The 24,550-nt window shown below is 36.1% G+C and overlaps 1 protein-coding gene across 1 annotated transcript in view; it reads right to left on the bottom strand.

Annotated features, from left to right (window-relative positions):
- EXOC2 (exocyst complex component 2) overlaps positions 1–24,550 on the bottom strand; it is a 224,913-nt gene that overhangs the window by 92,145 nt on the left and 108,218 nt on the right. Inside the window, exons 12-17 of the mRNA XM_043975622.1 lie at positions 21,215–21,336; positions 20,090–20,214; positions 13,004–13,069; positions 12,670–12,827; positions 12,011–12,132; positions 8,544–8,605 (exon numbers count right to left, since the gene is read on the bottom strand). Coding sequence (XP_043831557.1) covers positions 8,544–8,605; positions 12,011–12,132; positions 12,670–12,827; positions 13,004–13,069; positions 20,090–20,214; positions 21,215–21,336 — 655 coding nt within the window. The remainder of the gene's footprint in view (positions 1–8,543; positions 8,606–12,010; positions 12,133–12,669; positions 12,828–13,003; positions 13,070–20,089; positions 20,215–21,214; positions 21,337–24,550) is intronic.

Genomic DNA, 24,550 nt, shown 5'->3' with positions numbered 1-24,550 from the left:
TTTATCATTTCCTTTAATTATGGATTTTAAAAAAATATATTATTTTGAGGAGGGGTCCCTAGTAGCACTAGCCTACCAAAGTAATCCAAGACACATAAAGGTCTACTCTACTGTAACTCTCAAATTTTACAGATAAGGAAAATGAGGCACCAAGAGGGAAGGTAACCTGCTCAAGTTTACCCTACTAGTAGTTGGGTTAATTGTGTGAACTAGAACTTGAGTTCTCTGACTCCAAATCTAGGGTTCATTCTACTAAACCATCCTATTTTTTCTAGTAAAGAATTTGAATTTAAATCTTAACAAGCTTGAGGGACAGATTTTTGACCTCAAAAAGAAAAAGATTATAAAATCAAAGGTACCAGAGTATGGAACTATTCTCACTCTGGTTATTCTGCCATACTATTTTAAAACCAGCAGATGGCACTCTAGAGAATAATATCAAAGTGGGAATACAGAATTAAAGCCAGGAATAACCATAAAGTATTAGAGATTGGCTTATCATTTTTTTTTTTTTGGAAAAAAAAAAGTATATGAAGGATCAGAATTTCTCTTAATTAGGAGATTATAACTACTGGTTTTCCAGTTAATTTTTTAATAGACTCTGAACTCTGGGAATTCTACAATTGTACTCAATTATAATGTGTTTTATTTGGACCAATTTTCTCTACATAAATAACTTAAAATGAAATCTAGAATCAACTTTTCTTTTCTTCTTGCTTATTTATATCTGTTTTTATCTATATAATAAAAGAATGCAAAAAATACGGAAAGACAGAACCAGAGGGTTATTTCAAAACCAAGAAGTATGAACATACACAGTTTTCAGCAGACAGAAGGAAAATTTTAAATGAACTATAAAATGGATAGCTGCATGATTTTTTAAAAGTCAGGTTAGGCTAAAATTAAACAGGGAACATAAAAAGTGAAATATAAATAAAATTCTAAATCAACAAAAATCTGACTTTTTTTTTCTTCCCCAAAGAAAAACACTTAGCTGTAATAAGCATCTATGCATATAGTTCACGAATCATCAAATTTTGCTGATTAAGGAATCATCATAGACTATTCCAGTTCTAACGAAAAATAAAATTCTCAGAACTGATCCAAACTGAGTAAAGGTAGATAAAGGCCACTTTTCAAAATGAGAAGAAAACAGGATGCTCTCAAATGAACTGTTTCAGAATGTTGCAAGGCAAGTTCAAATTAAAGATAACACTTTTAGTTGATGCCTCAGCCTGAAAGAACAGTTATTCTGGGGTTGCATTTGCTGTTCATTTCTAAACCTGACCCGATGAAGATTAGAAATCATTCCCATCTACCTAGCAAGGAGAGTAAAATTAATCTCATTCTAAATAAATGGGGATGGTTCTATTGGAATGTTATCAAGGAAAATGGAATAAATGTTTTTATAATAGGATTTGAGACAAAAAAGGTGGTTATATTAAAGAAAAGTATAATTCTGTACAGAGATAAAATGGGCCATGTTTTGCTCAAGAATGTCTTAGAACTTTACAGATGTCAATAAGGTCTGAGATACCTTGTCAAGTTCTAGGAGCAAACATTTAGAGCTAGAAAGGAACCTAGAAGTTCTCAAGTCTATAGGTGTCAACCATGCAGCCCACCATACTCCTGAGTGTGGCTAGAATCAGATTAAGATGTAAATGGAAAATATTTAACATAATAAATAAAAATACAACATAAATAATACATTTAAAAATTAAGTCAATGTGCAGCCTGCAGAGATCCTTATGTGCACATTAGCAGCCTCGGACTCTCTTTGATTTTGATGCCATGGATCTAGTACAATTACACTCCCCTGTCCAAAACTGTAGAATGGGGAGATAAAGTGATTTCCTCAACAGCACAGGGACAGTAAATGGCAAAGCTGACAATCAAACCTAAGTTCTGACTCCAAATCTAGGGCTTGTTCCACTGTCGTCTATTAGAGATTATGCAGAGTTTGTGACATGTCCAAAGTACAATGGCAAGTTTGATTCAGTTCATTTTCATAAGGGATCACTGGTCTAGAGCTGGAAGGGATGCCAGAGATAGTCTAGTCCACCCTTCTAATTTTATGGACTCAGTCCTTATTATACACAGTACACTATGCATGATGTGAAAACTAAAATGCTTAGGTTATATATGTCCTCATGGAACTTCCATCTAGTGAGAGGATAAGACACACAGTAATTCTAATACTAAGGACTAGAGACACATACTAACTATAATATTAAGTACAGATATATACTAAATATTAGAGAAGTAACAACAAAGTGCTATGTGAAGTCCAAAGAGGGAAAGTTATCATTGCTGGAGTGGGGAGAGAAGGAGAAACAAAATTTCATGAAGCTGGCATTTAATTTGAGCTTTAAAGGATTTCTAGGAATTTAACCAAGCAAGGACAATTTTCAAGCAAGGAGAAACACATGAGCAAAAGTATGGAGGCAGGAAGGCCCTGGACACATTTGGAACCTTAAATACTAGAAGAATGAGGTAAACCTAAGGAAGATAATTCTAACATGATTGCAGGGTTCAAGTTGTTAAAGGAATCAAATTCCAATTCATTGCCTTCAAAATTGTGTCCAGATATGCCCAATAAAATAAAAAGGTGATTGCAACAATTTGGGTGAATTGGGCCTATATAGGTAATATATAGGGTAATGTAAGTGGAACTAGAGAGAAGAAAATAGATGAGAAGGCATTATAGAGGAAGAACTGACAGGATTTGGTAATTTACAGATTATGAGAGGTAAGAGACAGGGAAAAGCCATCAAGGGACCATGGTTTGACTAGGTGCCACTGATAGAAAGAGGGAAAAGGGAACAAGGAGTGCATTTAGAGAGTTAGAGACCAAAGACTCGAATGTCCACTAACATTCCCACTAAGTGAGGTTTGTTCTGTCTGGCTAAAGAACTCTCACACCATCTGCATTCAGGTCTACAGTGATGATATTTGGCTCCCTAGAAATGGCTTTAGAAAAATATACTTAGTGACTATAGTCAGATATATTACTTTCTAGGATCATTCATTCACACAATGTACTGGTGCTTTGGTCATTTTTAGTCATTTGTTTCTTTCCCCAAAACACCTACTTTCTCTGAACCCAGTTTTAGGCTATTTATTATTTGTGTGAATCCACATGACTAGTAAATAAACTGCTGTATTGTTAAAATTTCTCACTATAACAGATAAGAAACTTATTTGATTAACTACAACTAAGTTACTATGGTAAGCATTTCACTAAGCTACAAACACTGTCATAAGGACTTTTCTACACTCATTGGTTAAAAAATTGTCCTGTATTGTGTTCATATGGCCAGATTCAACGGATATCACTGTACAGACTTATAGATATTTCTTGTCTTAAAAAAAGAGTTTATGTCCTTCTTAAATGTACAAGAATGTGTACATCATATTTTCATTCAACATCTTTTTTTTTAATGTCAAAACCTTAGCTTTGAGTGGCAACTTTTCTTTTTCAAATGATCATAATGACTTCAAAGTTCTTTCAATTCTTTTATGTTGTTTTATCTTCACTAGGACTATGTTAGGGATGGAAGACAGGGACAAGATCTGTGATTTAACTGGTACAGAAAACTCCCAGAGAAGGAAATTCTCTATTAATGCAGGGTGGTACCTTCTTTGCAACATATAATAGTCTTAAGAGAGTTACTTAAAAAGCATTGACAGGTTAGGTAACTTGCCCAGTGTCACATAGCCTGTGTGTGTCAGAAGGGTGACTTAAACCCTGGTATTCCTGGTTTTAAGGTCAGTTCCCTATTTACTAGGCAACACTGCATTAAGGACTATATCAGGTAAAACCAATGTGCCCATCTAATAGATGAAGAAACTGATGTTAAAAGAAGTTAAGAAGTTAAAAAGATAACAATATATAAGTGTGTGTATATATACATATGTGTGTGTGTGTGTGTATATATATATATATATATATATACACATACACACCCTGCCTCTGCCACTTCTCTATTGTAAAGAATTGTTATTTGAGGGTTTTATGAACCCATCTTTTGGCTAGAATTTAAAAAACCCGGGCGTGCACACTGGCCTGGGGCTCAGGTGCAGTGCCTCTGCAAATGGCATGGTGCTCTACCCACTGGTTGTAGCCATTGCCATGGCGCTGTCACCTCACGTCATCACCACTTCCCAACGCCTACATGGGCCTGGCAAAATTATAATGACTGGAAGCTCAGTGAGGGCAGTCATGTGGCTGTCAGTCAGGGCTGCCAGCCAATTGGCTTGGGGCTGTGTGTGGTCAGCCTGGGGTCTGCTGGGAAGAAGAAGGGAGGAGATTTGCCATTCTAGCTTGAAGCTGGAAGGCAACAGGATGCAGCATGTGTTCTCAGCTGATTGGTGGTGTTATTCAGGTTGTATCATATCCCTTCCCCCATTTTATTTCCTTTCCCTTAATTCTACTGATCTTGCTTGTGTTTTTAAGTTCGTTCTTGTTAATAAATCCTGTTCTGTTTTTGAGGGAGGCTGTCGGTCTCCTTCCTTGCCCCAATATTGCAGTAAGCCACATAGCTAACACTCCCCAATTAAAAATTGGTCCCTACAGTTATGTGACCTGGGGAAAGTCTCTGCACCTTTCTTAGTTTCAGTTCTATCATTTATAGACAAATTGGGTTGGACTGGACAGTATGATCCAGAAGACCTGGGCTCTAGTTCTAGTTCTGTTACTTACTGATAGTGTGACATTGAGAAAATAACATCCTCTGTGGGCCTCAATTTCTGTAACACAGACATATATGTATACAGAAAAGCTAGAAGTGTTTCTGAGGTGGATTTCCTCTACACTTACAAAATCATAAGTACATTTAATTTTTCTGAAAAATTCACAATGCTAAATAATCTATTCAATCATAATATTACAAAACAAAACAAGTACAGTATATTCTTTAAAACACTATCATACGCTAAAAAAAATTATAATAGGAAATGTAGGAGAAGGATTATTTTAAAGGAAAGTTCATGCATAGGATCAATTAATAAGCATTCATTAGGCACCATGCCATGAACAATGCTAAACAATGGGCATACAGAGACAAAATTGAAACAGTCCTTGCCCACAAGGAGCTTACATTCTAATGGGGACATAACATGAACATATAGGTATATACAATATACATACAAAGTAAATACAAGGCAATATAAAAGTACCAGCAGCTGGTGGCACAGTGGATAGAGCACTGGGCCTGGAGTCAGGGAGCTTTGAGTTAAAATATAGCCTTGGACACTTAGCTGTCTGACCTTGAGCAAGTAATTTAACTTGTCTGCCTCAACTTCTTCAACTGTAAAATGTGGCTAATAATAGCACTTAGCTTGCAGGATTGTTGTGAGGATCAAATGAGATGATATAGTATATGTAATGTTATTGTTTTTAAGGAAACTGTTTCTTAATGAAGCACATGGGGGAGTGTGAAATTATTATTATTATTACTATGATTTTTATTATTATTGTTATTACCAGAGGCCCCCTGCTGTGAGAGCATGGGTTGACCTTTCTAAGGTTCAGTGTCCCAAAGTTACCTCATATCAACATGAGACCACTCTCAACCAACCACCTAGCTGCCCCCAAATTTGAGAAGCATTGATTTTTATTTTTGTATTTTTTACAGGGCAATGAGGGTTAAGTGACTTGCCCAGGATCACACAGCTAGTAAGTGTCAAGTGTATGAGGTCATATTTGAACTCAGGGCCTCCTGAATCCAGGGCCAGTGCTTTATCCATTGCACCACCTAGCTGCCCCTCTAATATATTTTAATAAATGTTTAATACCTAAACTGTTAAAACTGTTGCCCTAGTTAGCTTTCCCCACAAGGGGACAGATAGGGTAACCATACACATTTAGTTTTACCCGTCACAGTTTAAATGTTTAGCACAGTGCCTGGAATATACTAAGTGATACATAAATGCTGGCTATTATTATTAACAATTAGGTAGACTGGAAAAGGTGTCTTATAGAAAATGGTGTCTGAACTCAATCTAGAAAGGAATAGTGATTCCAGGAGGCAGATGGCATCCCAGGCATGGGAGATAGAGCACAAAAGCATAAGAGATAGAGCAGGATGTGGAAGGAACAAGTTGGCCCATATGGCTGGACCAAAAAGGGCATAGAGGAGACTAGAGAAGTGGGAAGGGATCAGGTTGTCAAACATATTGAATATCAAAGAGTTTATAATAGATCCTAAAGGTAATAAAGAACTACTAGAGTACTGAGTAGAGATGAGCCATGGCTAGACTTGAAATTGAGGAAAATCACTTAGGTAGCTATGTGGAGGATGGAGATGGAAAGACTTGAGAGCAAGAGTGAGAGCGAGAGCAAGAGAGAGCGACCAATTAGGAGGTTACTGAATTAGTCTAGGTGAGAAATGATGACAATCTGTACTAAGGTGGTGGCTGTGTGAGTGGAGAGAAGGAGTTTTATCAAAAAGATATTGTGGAAATAGAAATGACAAGATTTGACACTGAGGGGGGATACCTGAGGTGAGTGATAGTGAGGAGCTGAGTATGACACTGAGGTTGACAATAATAGAGAAGTGTGGAAGAGGAATACATTTGGAGAAAAATAAGATTTCTGTTTTTGTCATTAATAGGATCACAGATCCTGAGGAAACTTAGAAACCATCTTATTTTACATGAGGAAACTGATGCCCAGGGAGAATCTTGCCCAGGGTAGGTGAATAAGGTAATAAAAAGGGCAGAGGTGGGATTTGAATTAAAGTCATCTGAATCTAGAGCCAGTGATCTTTCTATTTTTCCATGTGCCTCCCTAAATGTGGTGAGCATGAGATACCTAAAGGAAATCAAGGTTGAAATGTCTAATATGTACATTCAATAGGGGATGAGGGCCTGGAATACAGCAGAGTGATAGGGCTGGATAGACTGGGAATCATATGCACAGTGATGATTACTGAACTGATGGGGGATGAGGAGATTAAGTGGGAGAGTGAAGAAAGAAAAATGAACAGGGCTCAAGTCTGAGCACTGGGGTACACCCAGAGTTAGTGGGCATGTCATAGATGAAGTTCCATCAAAGAAAACTGAGAGGGAACAGTCAGACAGGAAAACTAAGAGAGCATAGTATCTCAACAATTCAGGGAGGAAAGAAAACTTAATGTTGCTTCAGGGAAGTCAAGAAAGATACAGAATGAGAAAAGGCTATTGGCCTTGTTAAGTGGTCACTAGTAACTTTGGAGAGAGTTATTTCAGTTGAATGATTAGATTATGAGCCAAATTACAGAGGGTTTTAGAAGAGAATGAAAGGAAAGAAAGTGAAGACACTGAAAGTAGTTAGCTTTTTCAAAGATTTCATCTGAGAAGGGGAAGAAAGATAGGATAACAGCAGGGATAATACAATTTAATGTGGGTTTTTCTGTTTGTTTAAAGAATGGGGGAGGTTTGGGCATATCTATAGGCAGCAGGAAAGGGACTAAGTGATAGGGAGAGATTGATGATAAGAAAGAGGAAGGATGACAGTGTAAGCAATTTGCTGGAGAACACAGGAGGAGATAAGATCAAAAGTACAAATAGAGGGATTGGCCTTCGGTAAGGAGAAGGGTAGCCTCTTCATTAGACACTATAATAAGAGATAGTGGAAGATGATGTCAGAATGACCAGAGAAGAAGACAGAAAACAAGAGGGATCCTGTAGTGAACAACCTTATTTTGGGTAGTAAATTATGAGATGAGGATTTTGGGTGTGTGGGGGTGGGGGTGGGTGGGGGTGTGATATGAGGACTGGAGAATTGCTGTGGCTGACTTGAGGAGAGAAGAGAAGGCTTACAATAGCAGCTATGGTCAATGGGATAGGAAATCAATTAGACAAGACTGTCTCACTAAAGTGAAGACTCAATAGAAATTAGATGACAAAAATGTGCAGTGGACCTAGTTAATACAATTGAGTAATTTCTTTCGACTTTGTTTAACGGCACATGAATAAGAATGAAGTGGGCACATGGGGAGAGCAATGCAGGGTCAGGGTTTTGCAAGATCTGAGCAGAGATAAGACTAGGGAACAAGGATTTATAGTATAAGAATGAGTCTAGAGTTGACTTAGTTCACTAGAATCATAGATTTAGAGCTAGAAGAGACTGGAGCCCATCTAATCCAATCTCTTCATTTATAGATGAGGACGGAAGCCCAGGTAGATTAAGGTATTCACTCAAGGGTACACGGAGAGTAAATGTCAGAAATGGGATTTGAACCCAAGTCCTTTGACACCAGAACTGGTGCTCTTTGCATGGGACCACAGACTGTTCTTACTGATTTTCTTTATAGCTGAGGTAATGTAATATTAATGTCTGATGAACAATAGTTTTGGGGAAGAGAAACTTCCTTAAGGATATAGTCTTACTATATTAGATAATGTCTAAGGCTACAAATGCAGAGAAGTAATTTTTTTCCACTAAAAACAAAACACAAATTCAATGTATTGCTTTGAAAGGGGAAAAAACACATATAACAAAATAGCAATGTTAAGTAGGAAGTGTATTAAAAGGTAGCTAAAGAATTCATTAAACTTACTAAAGATGTCAGGCCTTCATTATCAACAATCCAGTCTTCCTTTTCGGCTAGTCTTTTTACATCTGTATTAAGAATCACAACATAATTAATTTAACTTAAATTAACCCACAGAACCCAATTAAATTAACCCAATTTAAAATAACCCACAGAACTCCCCAAAATAAAGATAACCCATCAGTTTGTGATTTTGTTTGGTGTAACTAGTTGTGTCAGTAACAAGTGGCATCAGTAGTCACAGAAGTCTTCTGCCTCTTTTGGTAGACTCAGATACTAGAATGTACTTTGTTCACTAAATTTTCCCAATGAAGAAAAAAGGTAGTATGAAAACATATTGTTTCTTTTTTTTTTAGGTTTAAGTTCTTTTTTGTTATTCTGAACTTGACAAACATCAACAAACATGAATATTTCCATGTACAAAGAAGAGCCAAAAGTATATGAAAGCTTTAGTCTATTTCATATAGTATTTTTTTTAAGACTATATAACAAATTTGACATGTTTGTTCCAAAGCTGTCTTAATTGTCTGTCTCTGAATTTCCTTTGGTTTTCTCTGGACACTTTAAAAAATGTTTCACTGACACTATTTGTTTTCTTTTCTACGTCTTTTTTTTTTTTTTTTTGCATCATTATCACTAGTGGTCTCTCTCATCTCTCCCCCACCAAACAAAAAGGTCTTCCCTTATAACAAATGAACATGGTCAATGTTTGAATGGTCAAGCATTAACTGTGTTTGAAAACATATCTCTCTTCTTGAACCTCTAGCTCATCACTTTTCTGTCAAGAGGTGGGAAGCAGGCTTCATCACTGGTATTCTAGAGTAGTAGCTGGTTATTGTACTGATCACCATCAGCTAGTCTCCCAACCTCAGTATCATCCCTGACTCCTCACTCACACTCTGGTGCTGAATCTTGTAATTTCTATTTTCACATTCTCTCTCCTAGGAGGGTCCTTCTCTACACTTACCTAGCCACCACCACCACCACCATGGTCCTGATCATCTCACACTTTGACAGCTTCCTAATTGGCTTCCTTGAGTGTCTTTCCCCATTCCAATTCCTACTCCACTCAAATGCCAAAGGGACTTTGCTCAACTGCAGGTCTGACCAGGTCACTCTTCATGACTCAATACAATCCACTAGTACCCTATAATATCAAATATAAAATCCTATTTGGCATAAAGCCTTCCTTAACATGGTCACTTCCTATTTTTCCAGGTTTTTTGACACTTTATTCCCCCATGCAATCTATGATCCAGAGTACTTGCTTCTTTTCCCTCACAAATGTAACTATATCATTTGCACTTGATATCCCCCTTGCCTGGAATGCTCTTCCTCCTCACCTCTGCCTCTTCTATTCTCTGGTTTCCATGGAGACTCAACTCAAATCCCACCTTTTGCAGGAAGCCTGCAAGGGCCATCTCTTTGAGATGACCTTCCATTTACAGCTGATGTCTCTTGTATATATGCAGTTATTTTCACCATGTCCATACCCTGCCTTCCTTTGTATTCCAAGCATTTAGCAGTTTCTGCCACATGGTGAACAATGTCTGTTGGCTGACTGACCAAAGTTACATTTTCCCACTAGTTTTTCTTTACGATGTTGTAGCCACTGTGTAAATCATGCTCCTGGTTCTGCTTATTTTAGTCTGCATCAGCTCATAAAAGAGTTCTCAGGCTCCCCTGAATATGTCCCTTTGGTTATTATGCCATGATTATTAATGCATTCAAATACCATAATTTTTCAGTCATTCCTTAATTAATGGTCACTCCCTTAGTTTTCAATTACAATGGAAAGTCTGCTATAAATATTTTTCTACATATGGAACCCCCCCCACCTTTTAAAAAATCTCTTTAGGTTATATATTCCTAGTAGTAGTATCACTGGGTCAAAACACATGTACATTTTGGTGGGTTTGTTGTTTTTTTTTTGGATAAAGATCCTTATAGCTTTCTAGAATAGCTGGATCAATTAGCAGTTCCACTAATGATGCATTCATGTAACTATCCTTCCACATTTCCTTCAATGATTCCAATAGCCCTTTTTGGGGCCATCTTGCATGTAGGCCTCCAATTATTTATGTATGTTGTGGCATAAACTAATAGATGGTTGGCTACTTGTTTACAATCAGTCCATCAATAAAGTGTTGGGGATATAAAAAGAGAGGTGACTTCCCTCAAGAATCTTACAATCTAATGGAGACACACAAACAAATATATACAAAGCAAGTTTTATAAGGGATAAATATGAGACAATTAACAGATAGATGGCAATGGAATTAAGAGGGGTTGACAAAGATTTCCTGTAGAAGGTGGGATTTCTGTTGGGACTTAAAGGAAGCCAAGAAAGTCAGTAGTTGGAACAGAGAAGGGAGAGTATTCCCAGTATGGAGGACATCCAGAGAGAATTCCTGGAGCAGAGAAATGGATTGTCTTGTTTGTTGAATAGCCAGAAGGCCAGTGTCACTGGACTGAAGAGTATGTAGTAGGGAATAGTAAGATGCAAGAAAACTGAAAAAGTAGGAGGGGGCTAAGTTACAAAAGGCTTTGAAAGCTAAACAGAGTATTTTGTATTTGATCATGGAAGCAATAGAAGGTCAATGGAGTTTATTGAGTAGGAAACATGACTGGACCTGTGCTTTAGGAAAATCACCATTGCGGCTGAATGGAGGATGGATGGGAGCAAGAAAAGGCTTTAGGCAGGCAGATACAGCAGCCAGCTATTACAACAATCCAAGCACGAGGTAATAAGGACCTGCATTAGTGTGATGGCCGTGTCTGAGGACAGCTATGTAGGGTGATAAACAGTGAGGAGTTGAGGATGACACCTAGACTGCAGGTCTGAGAGACTGGGACAATAGTGTTGTCCTTCACATTAATAAGGATGTTAGAAGGGGTCAGGATAACAAGTTCTATTTGGGACATGTGGAGTTAAGGTGTGTACTGGACATTCAGTTCTAGATATCTGAAAGGCAATTGGAAATGTGAGACTGAAGGTCAGCAGAAAGATTAGAGTAGGATAGGTAGATTTAAAAGGTTCTAGTGTATTTTTAAAGTCTTTCACTTAACACTCAGAATTTTTTTTTTAAAGATACTGCTCAGGAATCCACTTTGCATCTGCATCTGGTTTCAACTCCACAGAACAAGAGGTCTCCATGTCAGACATCCCCATTCCCCCCCCCCCTTTTCTGTCTTTTTATGTGTTGTCTCCCCCATTAGACTGTAAACTCCTTGAGGGTAGGGACTGTCTTTCTTTTTATTAATTATAATTAATTAATTATTTTTATTTTATTAATTATATCCCCAGTGCTTGGCATGAAAAAAAAATATACTGCTCAGGATAATTCTATAGCAACTATAAATTTATCAAATGTATGCTAGATTACATAAAGTTTAAGAATAACTTTAAATATGACATTCAGGCAGTATTCCAATAAATTGAGAGGAATTATTACCCATTTTTTTCGTATTACCTTCAGCAGTGTGTTGCAAAGTGATCATTATACAACGTACTCGTAGATCCAGAATGAGATCCTGGATGTTTTGTAACAAATCATTAGGTATTTCGAGTGCAGTTAAGGATTCATAAGTAAGCCTGTCAAACACATAACATGAAAAACCAAGTTTAAGATTATTATTAAGACAATGTTTTTGCCAAAGTCATCAATAAATACTGAGTCTGTGTGCATGACAACAACTGTAAGGCACTTAAAAAACTGAGATGCATTAATGGAGACATAGAAAAAGCAAAGTAGTAACAGAGGTTAGAATGACATGAAGTGAATAATAAGACGTATCGTAAGATGAAGTTTTCATTAGTCAGAAAAAAAAGATCATGCCTAAAATGCCTATTAAAATGTTCATGCTATTTAAATGTCTAGAAAATCCTTTTCCCTGAGTAGTACTTTTTAGGGCTAGATGAGGTGAAAAAAGACTGATAGATTTTTAAGGGTTTATAGTTCAAATGGAGAGTAGGCAATAATGAAGGATAAATGAGAGGATGCCACAGGAAACAATTTCTTCCTTGACTGAAATGTAATTAAAAAGAACATCAGAACTGCATGTTTTCAGCTACCTAAAAACAGAATATTTCATCCTTCTTAGGCAGATATGTGCTAATATTCTGAGTTACCTTACAGTCTGGATGACATGAGTCAGCCACTGACCAGAGAGTTCAGACTTCATCTCCCAGCCACCATACTGTCTTAGCTCTCCTTCCTTGAGGCTGAATGGAAGTAATGCTCCACGGATCAGTTTAACTAGTGAGTACATCACTTCCTGAATCATTTTCTTAAAAAAACAAAAACCAAATAATCCTCTTATAAATTAATATGGCTAAAGTTACATGTGAATTATAGAATCAAGTCTGAATCCTAACTTGAAAAATGAGTAAATAAATATTAAAAATATAATTTTTTGTTCAATACTTAATAAGCAAAACTCATAAAAAACTACATTTAACTTACCTTGAAGTCATGCTGCCTTTGCCTTGCATTTTTTGATCTTTCCATTTGTCCTGATTTCTCGGCAGTCTTAAAGTTTTAAAAGAGAGTATTAGTGTATTTTTGTATAACCAGTTCATAGAGTGCAATACTGGTTTTAGCTGTTATATTTGCAGAAAACAAACCAGGCTTACAAATCGGTTATATATTCTGGAGGGACTTTTTTTTTTTTTTAAAGCACTGTCAAACACTATACACATTAAGTTGTCATTAAGGAGAATGGCAACTGAGAAAACGTCATTGGATTTCTCTATTACATCACTGGTAACTTGAGAATAAAATTGTAGCAGTCAGAAGAGCAGAGCCAGATTGCAGGGGGTAAAGGAGTTTGCGGTAAAGAAAGTACAAATAAAGCACATATGAAGGAAGTATGGCAGTGAAAGGAAAGACAAAGGACAGCAGGTGGAAGATAGTTGACAAAAAGTCTTATAGGAAAGAAGGGTCAATCAGAGCCAGGATAAGGCATCTTATATACCCAAGAAAAAGTCTGAGAATTATGTTTCCTCCCCAATGTTTTTGAGTATGATTCCACAGAAAAGATAATTCTCCATAAAGTCCATTTTCATTCCTGCCAGTAGTATACTTGTGAAAAAACACTTTTGTAATGGCAATGGAAAGAATAAAAAACCTCAGACTAAATGCTGTAATATTATATTGACCAAACTTAGTCTCAAAGAAAGATGAGAAACGATACCTCCCTCATTCCTTCTTTGCAGAGGTGAGGAACTATAGGGGTAGAACACTGCATATACTGTCAAACTTGACTGATACACTGGTTATTTGACTGGATTTTTTACCCTTTATTTTTTCCTCTTTTGTTACAAGATATGGCTCCCTGAGCAAGTCAGGAAAAAGGAATATATAAAATTGAAAGTAAAAGCAAAACAAAAGACATGAATAAAATTAATTAAAAAATGTTAAGTGCATTGTCCTATTAAAGGATTTCAGATCAACAGATACTATATGACTTTATTATAAAATAAGAACTTGCATTCCATGAAGAAAATTTTTTTCTAGCATTAAAAATATGTGCACTTATAAAATATATTAAAGTGTTCCTCAGGATACCTCCCCCCTTCCCTCATCCCCACATATGGAGAGCATTCTATTCCACCCCATCACGTGTTCTACCTTAGATGTTTTCCTCTCTTGTTTACCATTAATCTTGGTTCAAGAGTCAAGGGATATGGGGCAGGTAGGTGGTGCAGTGAATAGAGCACTGGCCCAGGAGTCAGGAGGACCTGAGTTCAAATCCGACCTCTGACACTTAACGATTACTAGCTGTGTGACCCTGGGCAAGTCACTTAACCCCAATTGCCTCACCAAAAAAAAAAAAAAAAAAAAAGAGTCAAGGGATAATTTCTTCCAGGGCAGAGATAAAGTGTATACATTAATAGGCAGATAGAGAAGAAGCCAGCAAATGGAGAAATTGAAGATGCTAAAAAGAGGGGTGACAACTGAGGGAACCAAGTTCTAGGGGAGATGGGAGGTAATGAAATTGGGAGGACAAATAAAAAGACTGACCTTCAAAACCGAGAAGGATGTTTCTTAGAGGAAAAAAGGCTCAGAGGATGAGGAAAGAAACATGTTTTGAGCTGGAGAAGAAGGTAAGACTAGGATTAGAGGTTTGGGAAGACTGAAATTCAGCAAGATTGTTAGAGTGGCAAGGGTATTGGCTCTGGAGTTAGAGAACCTGGATTCAAATCCTGCCTCTGATGTTTACCTCCTGTGTGACCCTGGACCAAGACACATTTCTAAAAGGAGAGGGTTGTATTAGATGACCTATGGAGTCCTTTCCAATTTCCAAACCATGACTTACTAAGGGACTGTTCCAGGGAAAAAAGAGGATGAACAGTGTTAAATAGGGTCCAAATGAAGTTAGAGAACTTAAATCTGTGTACTCGGTTGGGGTGAACAGGAATTTATTAAGCACCTACTATGTGTGAATCTGAAAATTCCTCCAGGCTTTTCATTTGAGATATAAATTTGGTTCTAATACAAATTATTCCTAATGAGGTAACTTACATTTAAGGTTAGTTTTCAAACCAACACATGTCTAGAATTGTTTATCTTGTTAATTTAAGTGAATAAACTCAAATGCCTTATCTATAAAAATGAGAATAATTTCTAATCTAAAAGAAGGGAGCCAGAGCAGATCAGCTTAAGGTTCCCTACAGTTCTAAGATTTTTGATTCCATAGAAATGCTTATTTCTGCCAGGCATAATGATTTTTTTACTAGGCTCATCAATAATAAATAAGAGAATCGATAGATAGGAAAGAGGGGATATCAGATGAGTACTTTACCTGGTAATTTTCAGATAAAACAAACACAAAAATCAATTGGCATAGGAACATTCAATGAAAGCTACAGAGGCCACATCAAATAAACATGTACTCTTTAGCAACTAAACAGTGTTAATGTGTGCATGGTGACATCTACTGGACAGTCTAATTTTGCAAACTCAATTTCTAGATTTATAAAATTATTTAGATTGCACAATTTTAAAAAAATGCTGATAAGAAAGATATCTTGAAACACATAAAAATAGTTTCTCAAGTCTCTATTGTGTATTTTTCTGCATTTATTAGAGTCAAACATTTCCAATGTATTGAGTCATAAAATCTCATTGTTGTGTTCTATTTTTAAAACATAATCTGATTTTGGAACAGAAAAGTACACCATGCTAATTTAAATCTTATGACTCACTGCCTTTAAAAATGCTGGGTCTTAATGTCTGAAAATTATTTTGACATTTTCAGTCTTCTCACACCTGAAATAAGCTATCTCTAAACTATATCTCAAGGTAAGATCTTAACCTACCATTAACCATTTCGTTAATAAAAAAAAATTACTCTTTTCCTGTACATACAGACCAAAACTACTTTGTGGTGAGACCAACGGCTAGATTTCACTGTTTTGATTCATGTATGTTACCTCACATGGGTCTTGCTTGTTCAGAGTTCTGACTTTATAAACTGCTGGAAATACCATCTAGGACCAACTGTCATACTACCAAAAGAACATGTTAGTTTCTTTCTTTTGCTTTGTTTCTTTCTCTCTCTCTCTCTCTTTTTTTTTTTTTGCGGGGCAATGGGGGTTAAGTGACTTGCCCAGGGTCACATGGCTATTAAGTGTCAAGTGTCTGAGGCTGGATTTGAACTCAGATCCTCCTAAATCAAGGGCCAGTGCTTTATCAACTGCACAACTTAGCTGCCCCAGAACATGTAAGTTTCTAGAACAAGTAAAGCAATATGCAGCTACAAAGTTAAAATACTGACTAAAATACTTAGTTTTCTTGGTATATGATTTTTTGTTTTTTTGGTGAGGCAATTGGGGTTAAGTGACTTGCCCAGGGTCACACAGCTAGTAAGTGTTAAGTGTCTGAGGTCAAATTTGAACTCGGGTCCTCCTGAATCCAGGGCCAGTGCTCTATCCACCGTGCCACCTGGCTGCCCTCTTGGTATGTGATTTTAAAAATATCTTAAGTGGTGTTAATTACTTTCAAATTCTGAATTTTCCTCATATGTTATTCTTTGTGAACATTTAACAAAAATAATCTTTGAATGTCTTTTTATTTCTCCTAGGTATATTTTCAGATTTTTATTAAAGAGGAAAAATATTCTGCAACAAGAACTAAACATAGATAAATGTGTGGAGTCAATTAAATGTTACTGTAAGGAGAATGGAAAATAAAGCAATAATTTTCATTTTTCAAAAAAGATTTTTTTTTTTAAATAATTGAAAACTGGAGATGTTAACTCAGCAAAAATGACTACCGTGATTTTTACAACTGCAAATGTGGTTCTTCACTTCTGAAATAGCTCATTTATGTCTCATGTAGAACATGCACGATATTATTTAAATGCCATTTTGACCACAACTGGGTACTTACCTGTTAAAAAAGAAAACACTGTTTGACTACATTACACTAACCACTGTGAGATCACAACTGTCAGGGATTCTACTTCTTCTTGATGAATTCAAAATGTACCTTTGAATTGTAATATATTAATGGTCATGATAAGGAAGGAAAAAAAAACAAAAACTTTCCCCAAATCATGAACTTCTTTACTTGGTCCAAAGAAAAATCTCAATATTATCCAAACATTAACTGACATATAAAGCAATTAATTAGGTTGAACTAAGCTAAAAAAAAACTGAGCTAAAAACATATACCTTAGGAGTAATTCTTTGCCCTAGGAAGCCAACTCTTCAGATAAATTTGTAGATCTCAAAATTACTCAATTCCATGTTGAGACCTCCCCACTCTAAGATCAGCTTTTATATGGTATCTCCAGGGTATCAATCACTCTTGTTAGCAAAAAGGTTTTATGAATTTTAGATTGGTTTTAAAGAATGATCCCTTAAAATCAGCTATTCTACAATACTACTAATGTTTTTCTAGGAAGTTACGATCATCATGTATCCCTGAAAACTGCTAGGAAGGATTCTATATGTTCCCGTCCTGAAAAATAATCTTGGGTTACAGATCAAGTAGATAAGGAAAGGAAACTATAATACCAATGGTATAGTGATCATCTGTGGTGAAGGACAAGAAACCTAATAGTTTGTGTGTGGTATTAAACCACAAAATTTTTAAGAGACTGAGATTCTTTTTACTCTAACAAATTCTGATCATTAAATATTAAGTTTAAAAAGGAAATAATGGTAGAATTATTTTATAAAGGACTATCATTAAATTGTTCCATTTTCTGAGTGAGGACATATTATTAGTTGAGTATTTTTCTGTTCATATGTGTGTATATGTAACATCTAAAAAAAAATTAGTAACATTTTAAGTTCAAAACTGTCTCTCTCCCTCCCCACCCTGCACTAGAGAAGGCCAGCCTTTGATACAGATTTATAAATATATGTAAAATCATACTATGTGTACTTCTATTTATTAGTGGTGGACAGCATCTTCCTTAGTATGCCCTTTATAGTTGATTGAGTATTTATAGTTCTCAGAATAACTTGTTTGTTCACAATTCTTTGAACAGCACTGCTGTTACTGTAACAATGTTCTCTTGGTTCTGTTCACTTCATTTTTCATTATTTCATGTAAGTCTTTCCATGTTTTTCTAAAACCAACCAGATCATCATTTTTTACAGGCAGTAGTATACCATCCCAATCATACACTACAATTTATTCAGCCATTCCCCAACTGCTGGGCATCCATCCCCTCAATTTCTAGTTCTTTGCAACCAAAGAGAGCTGCTATAAATATTTTAGAATATTTTTCCCTGATCACCTTGGGAAACAGACCCAAAAGTGGTATTATTAGCTCAAAGAGTATATACGTAGCTTTATAACACTTTGGAATTTTCTGTTTATAAAGATTAGTTGCATCTGAAGCCTGTCTTCATGTAAGAAAAACTCTCTAAAATGCAATATTTTAATTTCTCCAGGGAATTTCAGGAGAATGAAGTTATATACAAGAAAAATGAAAGATTTTAGAAATGGAAGTAGTTATTTTCTTTAATATTAATTAGAAATATATCAATTACTGTGTTTTCCAAATGATACTGACCCCAAAGAACTTGTGCTATTTTTTATTTTTATTTTTCACGGGACAATGAGGGTTAAGTGACTTGCCCAGGGTCACGCAGCTAATGTCAAGTGTCTCAGGGCAAATTTGAACTCTTAATCCAGGGCTGGTGCTTTATCCACTGTGCCACCTAGCTGCCCCCTGTTTTTGATTTTTCTATGGAGGAGAATAAAAGCCCTGTACTATCTACTATGCATTATAGGTTTGCAGATCTGGGGACTCTTTTACCCATATCTTTGGACATGAGTATTGAGAGAAATTATTATTATACTATTATAATTAATAGCCAATTATTAAACTGGGATACAGTTTTTTCTGCCCCTTTAAGGCACAGATCTTGTTAAAGTCACTCTTTGAAGGACATGACTAACTGATGAGATTATTCCTAGCTCTTAAGGAACAAGATTTTCAATCTTGGGTGGGACCCCATCCAACTAGAAGTCCTAACTTCTGTTTAGAATATAAATAGAATCCAGTCAGAGCCAGTTCTTACCCTGGGGGAAGGAGCCCCTGTCCCTGTACCCCTCCATTAGAGTTTAGGGTGACCCAGCTCATGAAGGAGAAAACCAGCCAGAGAAGTCTGGATGTCCAAAACGCTGGAGCCTGCTGAATTTCATGATCAAGCCATCTTCTCAACAGGGTTGACTTTAACTTGTCAGGGGCATTCTATTTCAGAAAGGTATTTAAGGCTCTTAGGGTCTCCACTGGGGGGGAGAAACTACTGGCTATGAATTTTTTGATTGCTGGATAGCCTAATTAACAAATTGATTATTAATTACTCAGAAACTCTGTCTCTTGGGGTTTTTCATTCGTCTCAGTGTCAAGCTATATTTAATTTCTTAAGAGTAAACTCTAGGTGGTGATAAAATGATCTGATGAAAGGATTTTCTTTTTTTTTTGGGGGGGGGTGGGGTGGCAGGGAGGAAGAATACCCTCAAACCTGAATCTGCTTTATGTAAACCTAGAGATTGTGGATCTGAGTCAGAGGTTACACTTATGTGCATTTTTGTAATAATATTCTCCTATTAGAACATAAGTGGGGGTTGTTTTGATTTTGTCATTTCATTTCCAGTGTCGAGCACAGAGTAGGTGCTTAATAAATGTTTTATTAAATGAACTGAATCATGTCATTTGTAACTTTGCCAGCTTGGAATTATACAAAGATTTGAAGGCCATTAACACTTTTCTATCGATTTTGTTTTTAAAGCGATCATATGATCCTATGATATAAAAATCTTTATAACCTAAAATGGCCAAAATTAAAAAAAATATATATACACACACACACACACACACACACACATATATATATACATACATATATATATATACACATACATACATATACATATATATACATACATATATCTATATGTCATTACTTCTATTCCATTAGACTTTTATGGCTTCAATTGGTTTTAACTACTTCTATGCACTAAATAATACTATATGAATTCACAGTATCAAAATTACATTTACATATATGAACCTATTCATACCTCACTGAAAAGGCTTCCATTGACATAGGAAATCCAGAGCTTCCAGAAATTAGGGAGTTGACTTAAAACTAGTTTGGTCAATTTTTCAACAAAGGCCACCCTGTGGGGGGCTTTATAACGCCATGCTAAGGAAAGAAAATAGAAAGAACATAAAATAAAAGGAATATAGTTTTGAATCAGCCAAAAAAGAATGATTTTAATGTTATTGTTTTATTTTTTTTAAATGGTAAATATATACAAAGTATACTAAAGATAGAAAGGATTAGATAAAGATAGAAAGGATAAATTTCAATTCACACTGATAAAAATTTTACTTTATTTTTTATTTTTTAATTTTTACCTTATTTTTTCATATTACAGATGGCAAGAGGAATGGTCTACAAACTTTTTCTTTATTACTTGCTCCTATCATTAAAAATGTTGAGCATGCACACCAATATGAAATAAATAATAATATTTCAAATGTGAAATAAAGCAATATTTTAAAATATTTTTGTTTACTAGCAGTATAAAACTCTTTGGTCACTATTAATAATGATATTTTAGTGAAAGTAATGTTACTGAATGTTTCTTTATTTCTGACAAAACTATATTCTAGGGGATAGGGTGAACTTGTAAATAAAAGCTATAATTTTCATTTGTGATGTTATACAGAAGATTCTTGATCAGATCTAGGTTGAACTGGATGGCCTCTGTAAAATTCCATGAAATGGAGCCAAGGAATGTTCACTTTCAAGACACCTGATTATATTTGTTTTTTGGTGAGGCAATTGGGGTTAAATGACTTGCCCAAGGTCACACAGCTAGTAAGTGTTAAGTGTCTGAGGCCGCATTTGAACTCAGGTCCTCCTGAATCCAGGGCCGGTGCTTTATCCACTGTGCCTTATAGCTGCCCCAAGACACCTAATTATATTCTTTCCATGAATAATCAATCTCTCAGATTCCTTCTCTACATTTTCACCTTCAATCATCCACTTCTATGGAAATTTTAGTAACTCCTAAGATGCTTCATGAGAACCAGAGGTGGGGTAGGATAACAAAGTCGGTAGTTATAAAGTGTCACAGCATGAAAACATAGGCAGTTTAAAGACTAATAAATCAAAAGATAAGAGGAATAATACTTACTATCATCTCTACCAGATTGAAAGCTGCCGGCCCTTTTTAGGGAAGCAGTCTGACTAAGATGAGCCAATGCAGAAGGGCGCATATCATTATCCAGCTCCAGCATGGGACTATGTAGTGCTGTACTGCCTGAGGGAAAAAAGTTCTTCATTAACCACCTTATTGGAAGGGCTTTTGTAGTTGTTGTTCTTCTAATGTAACCTTTGCTTTTGAGTACAAGTCCTTAATTCAAACAGCTGCTGACCTGTTATTATTTTTCCATATATATATATATATATATATATATATATACATACACACATATATACACACACATATATACATATATATACACACACACATATATATATATGAATATATATGAAAGAAAAGAGAATACTAACATCAAATTAGAAGGTTAAAGATGATACTTGATTGGTGTAATTTTAATGACTCCAAACTAACCTACTCAAATTAACCGTTGACTCTGAAAAATGGGAAATACAAAAAGATACTAATTTTTTACCATTTCTTAGAGAAGTATAATCAACATAAAATACCTGCCACAAATGCTCAGAAACCACCAGAGCCAGAACACTTTGTATCTCCTAACATAAATCTGAAATAGTTGTCTGGGACCATAGACTTGGAATAAGCTCCAAAAAGAATAATCTTCTGACTTTTATTAACTGCCTGGTTGGGTGTGGAGACTCACAGCACTGGCTTTTTTTTTTTAATTTTATTTTTAGTTCCAAACTCCCTCCCTCCTTCCTGCCCTTCCCCCACCCATTGAGAAGGCAAGAAATACGATACCCATTATACACATGAAGGCAAAACATATTTCCACATTTGGCTATGTATTAAAAGAACAGTAGCTCTCCTTGTCTTCTTACTGTAACTATACTAACTATATTATCAAATGAGATCACTGTAAAACAGAGCACAGTGCTTGGCACATAATAAGCACATATTAGCTGGTGTAGTAATAATGATGATGATGATGACGACGATGATGATTCCCAAGCATATAATAGAACAGCTACTGGCCCTGAAGAAGTTAGATAGCTGAAGCCCTACAGATGGCAGCAGAGAACAGCCGTGCAACCTTGCATCCCCTAAGAGATGATGCAGCAGAGATGGAGAAACCAAAAATAAGTTGAGATGCAGCACCCAAAGAAATCAGTAGAAAACGACGTGATGATATTGAAAGGAAATCTCTGCTTCTAGCCAGCATCAAAAGTGTGAGCTGTGATGGCTTTGCCTGTACCCTACGTGCACGCTTCTCAGTTACATGTACTCTCTCTGTGGCTCTCCTCGCCCACTGGTACATAGTATATTGGGGGAAGTGTTCCCCTTGTACGCATGGGGGTAGGGGGGCTGCAGCGGCAATTCTCTTGTACTGTACTTTTATTCTACACTGTTTGATTACATATCTTTCATTTTGCACTGTGTCTTTTGGCTAATAAAAGTAAATATGCAGTTGGGACTCATGAACTTTTGTTTTGAGTGAGTTGTTAAGCCACACAGTGGCTAGGTCTGTTTTTTTTTTTAATTAATTACCACAGACACTAGTTTGGGGTAAGAATATTGTTCATTTATATTATTATACCAGTAAAGGATCGTCCACGTGTCTCCCTAACTTCTCACAGTCTCAGGCTGAGTGGTAGAGCTTCAGCATGCCAGTTAGAACAGGAGAAAAGCCCCCAAAGACACACACTGTCTTCCAGAGAGACAGCATGTGGTCTCAAGGAGACCTGAGAGACAGAGGCCATGTGGTCCCAGAGAGCCAAGAGAAGCCCACATAGCTACCAGTCCAGGTTTTTGTTTTTTTTACATTAGACATTGATCAACGATAACTGGTTAGCATCATTCAATTCCATTGGTTGACATGACTTTAAAATAAGCTTTAGACATGATATTAGGGAAAAGAATGCAAAAGACCCTCACTCAAGTTGCTTAAGGCAAAGTCCATTATCTAAGTGTAGTTTAATCCCATCAGTTCTATACCCATCTAGACAAAAGAATCTATCTCCATTCCTTTTGTTCCTTTGGGTTTGTCACAGTAGAGATTTGAGGAAGTTTCTCAAGGAGAACTGGACTTTCACAGTCTGTTGATTGCACTCTCTCCTCACAAATAAAATGGCTTGATGAAGAAAAAGCTATCAAGTATTCCTCCAATGAGGTGTCTTCCATGCATATGTTATGGTCATATAAAATTGCTTGATACATACAATGAAAGACAGGACTTTAATGATCTGATTATTAATCCTGATGGAAATATAAAGCATGAGACTGTATTTAGCATTACCATGGAAAATGCCTCTGCAAAGTCCACAGGAAGGACCGATTTACTCTAGGTGAGAGTCTTTGTATTTCAAGGGTTTAACAAAAGTGGCCTGACATGCAGAAGGTGTTTCAGAAATGTTCACTGACTGATTGATATTGCATGGATTGTATAATGCCCTGGATAGGTCTCAACAAGATCCATGGCTATTCCCAAGAAATATGAAGTTAAAGGTGATTCAAAGGGCAATATAAACATGTAAGGAGAGTCAAAATATCTTATAAGTGACTTGTAATCTAGATAACATTGAAGGTATATAAGTCATGTGACAACAATAGCAGTTGATATTTATATAGAGCCTTGAGATTTGCAATGTGCTTTACATACACTGATCCTACAACAGTCTTATGAGGTGTTATTACCACTATTTCATACATGAAGAAAGAAAAGTGACTTTTTTTTTTGAAGGAAACTGCTTTCTAATGTTTAATGTATGCTATGGAAATGTCAGCTCAATACAATTTAAAAAAAATAATAAACTTTTTTATTTATAGTTTTGGGTTCCAATTTTTATCCCTCTTTCCCTCTCCTCCCCCTCCCTAAGGCGGCAATCAGATATGGGTTATACATGTATGATTATGTAAAGCATTACTATATGTGTCATTTTGTACAAGCAAACTTGATTAAAAGAAAAAAAATGAAAGAAAGTGAAAAATAGCATGCTGCATTCTGTTCCATCAATATCAGTTCTTTCTTTGGAGGTGGATAGTATGTTTCATATATAGTCCTTTGGAATTGTCTTGAATCATTGTATTGTTGAGAATAGTTAAGCCATTCACAGTTCTTCATCAAATAATATTGCTGTCTCTATGTACAATGTTCTCTTGGTTCTGCTCACTTCACATGTCTTTCCAGGCCATTCTGTAAACTGACTTTCTTATGGGCATTCAGCAATTGAATGTCAAGGTGAGATTTGAACCCATGTCTTTCCTAAACCTAAATCCGGTGTTGTCTCCATTATACAGTGATGCTATCAATAATAATATACAGATGACCTGAGTACTGCACTGGGATAC

Source organism: Dromiciops gliroides, chromosome 1 (genome assembly GCF_019393635.1).
Source record: "Dromiciops gliroides isolate mDroGli1 chromosome 1, mDroGli1.pri, whole genome shotgun sequence".
NCBI classification, from domain to species: Eukaryota; Metazoa; Chordata; class Mammalia; order Microbiotheria; family Microbiotheriidae; genus Dromiciops; species Dromiciops gliroides.
The sequence above is the reverse complement of the archived record's forward strand: the minus strand, read 5'-3'. Positions and strand labels throughout refer to the sequence as shown.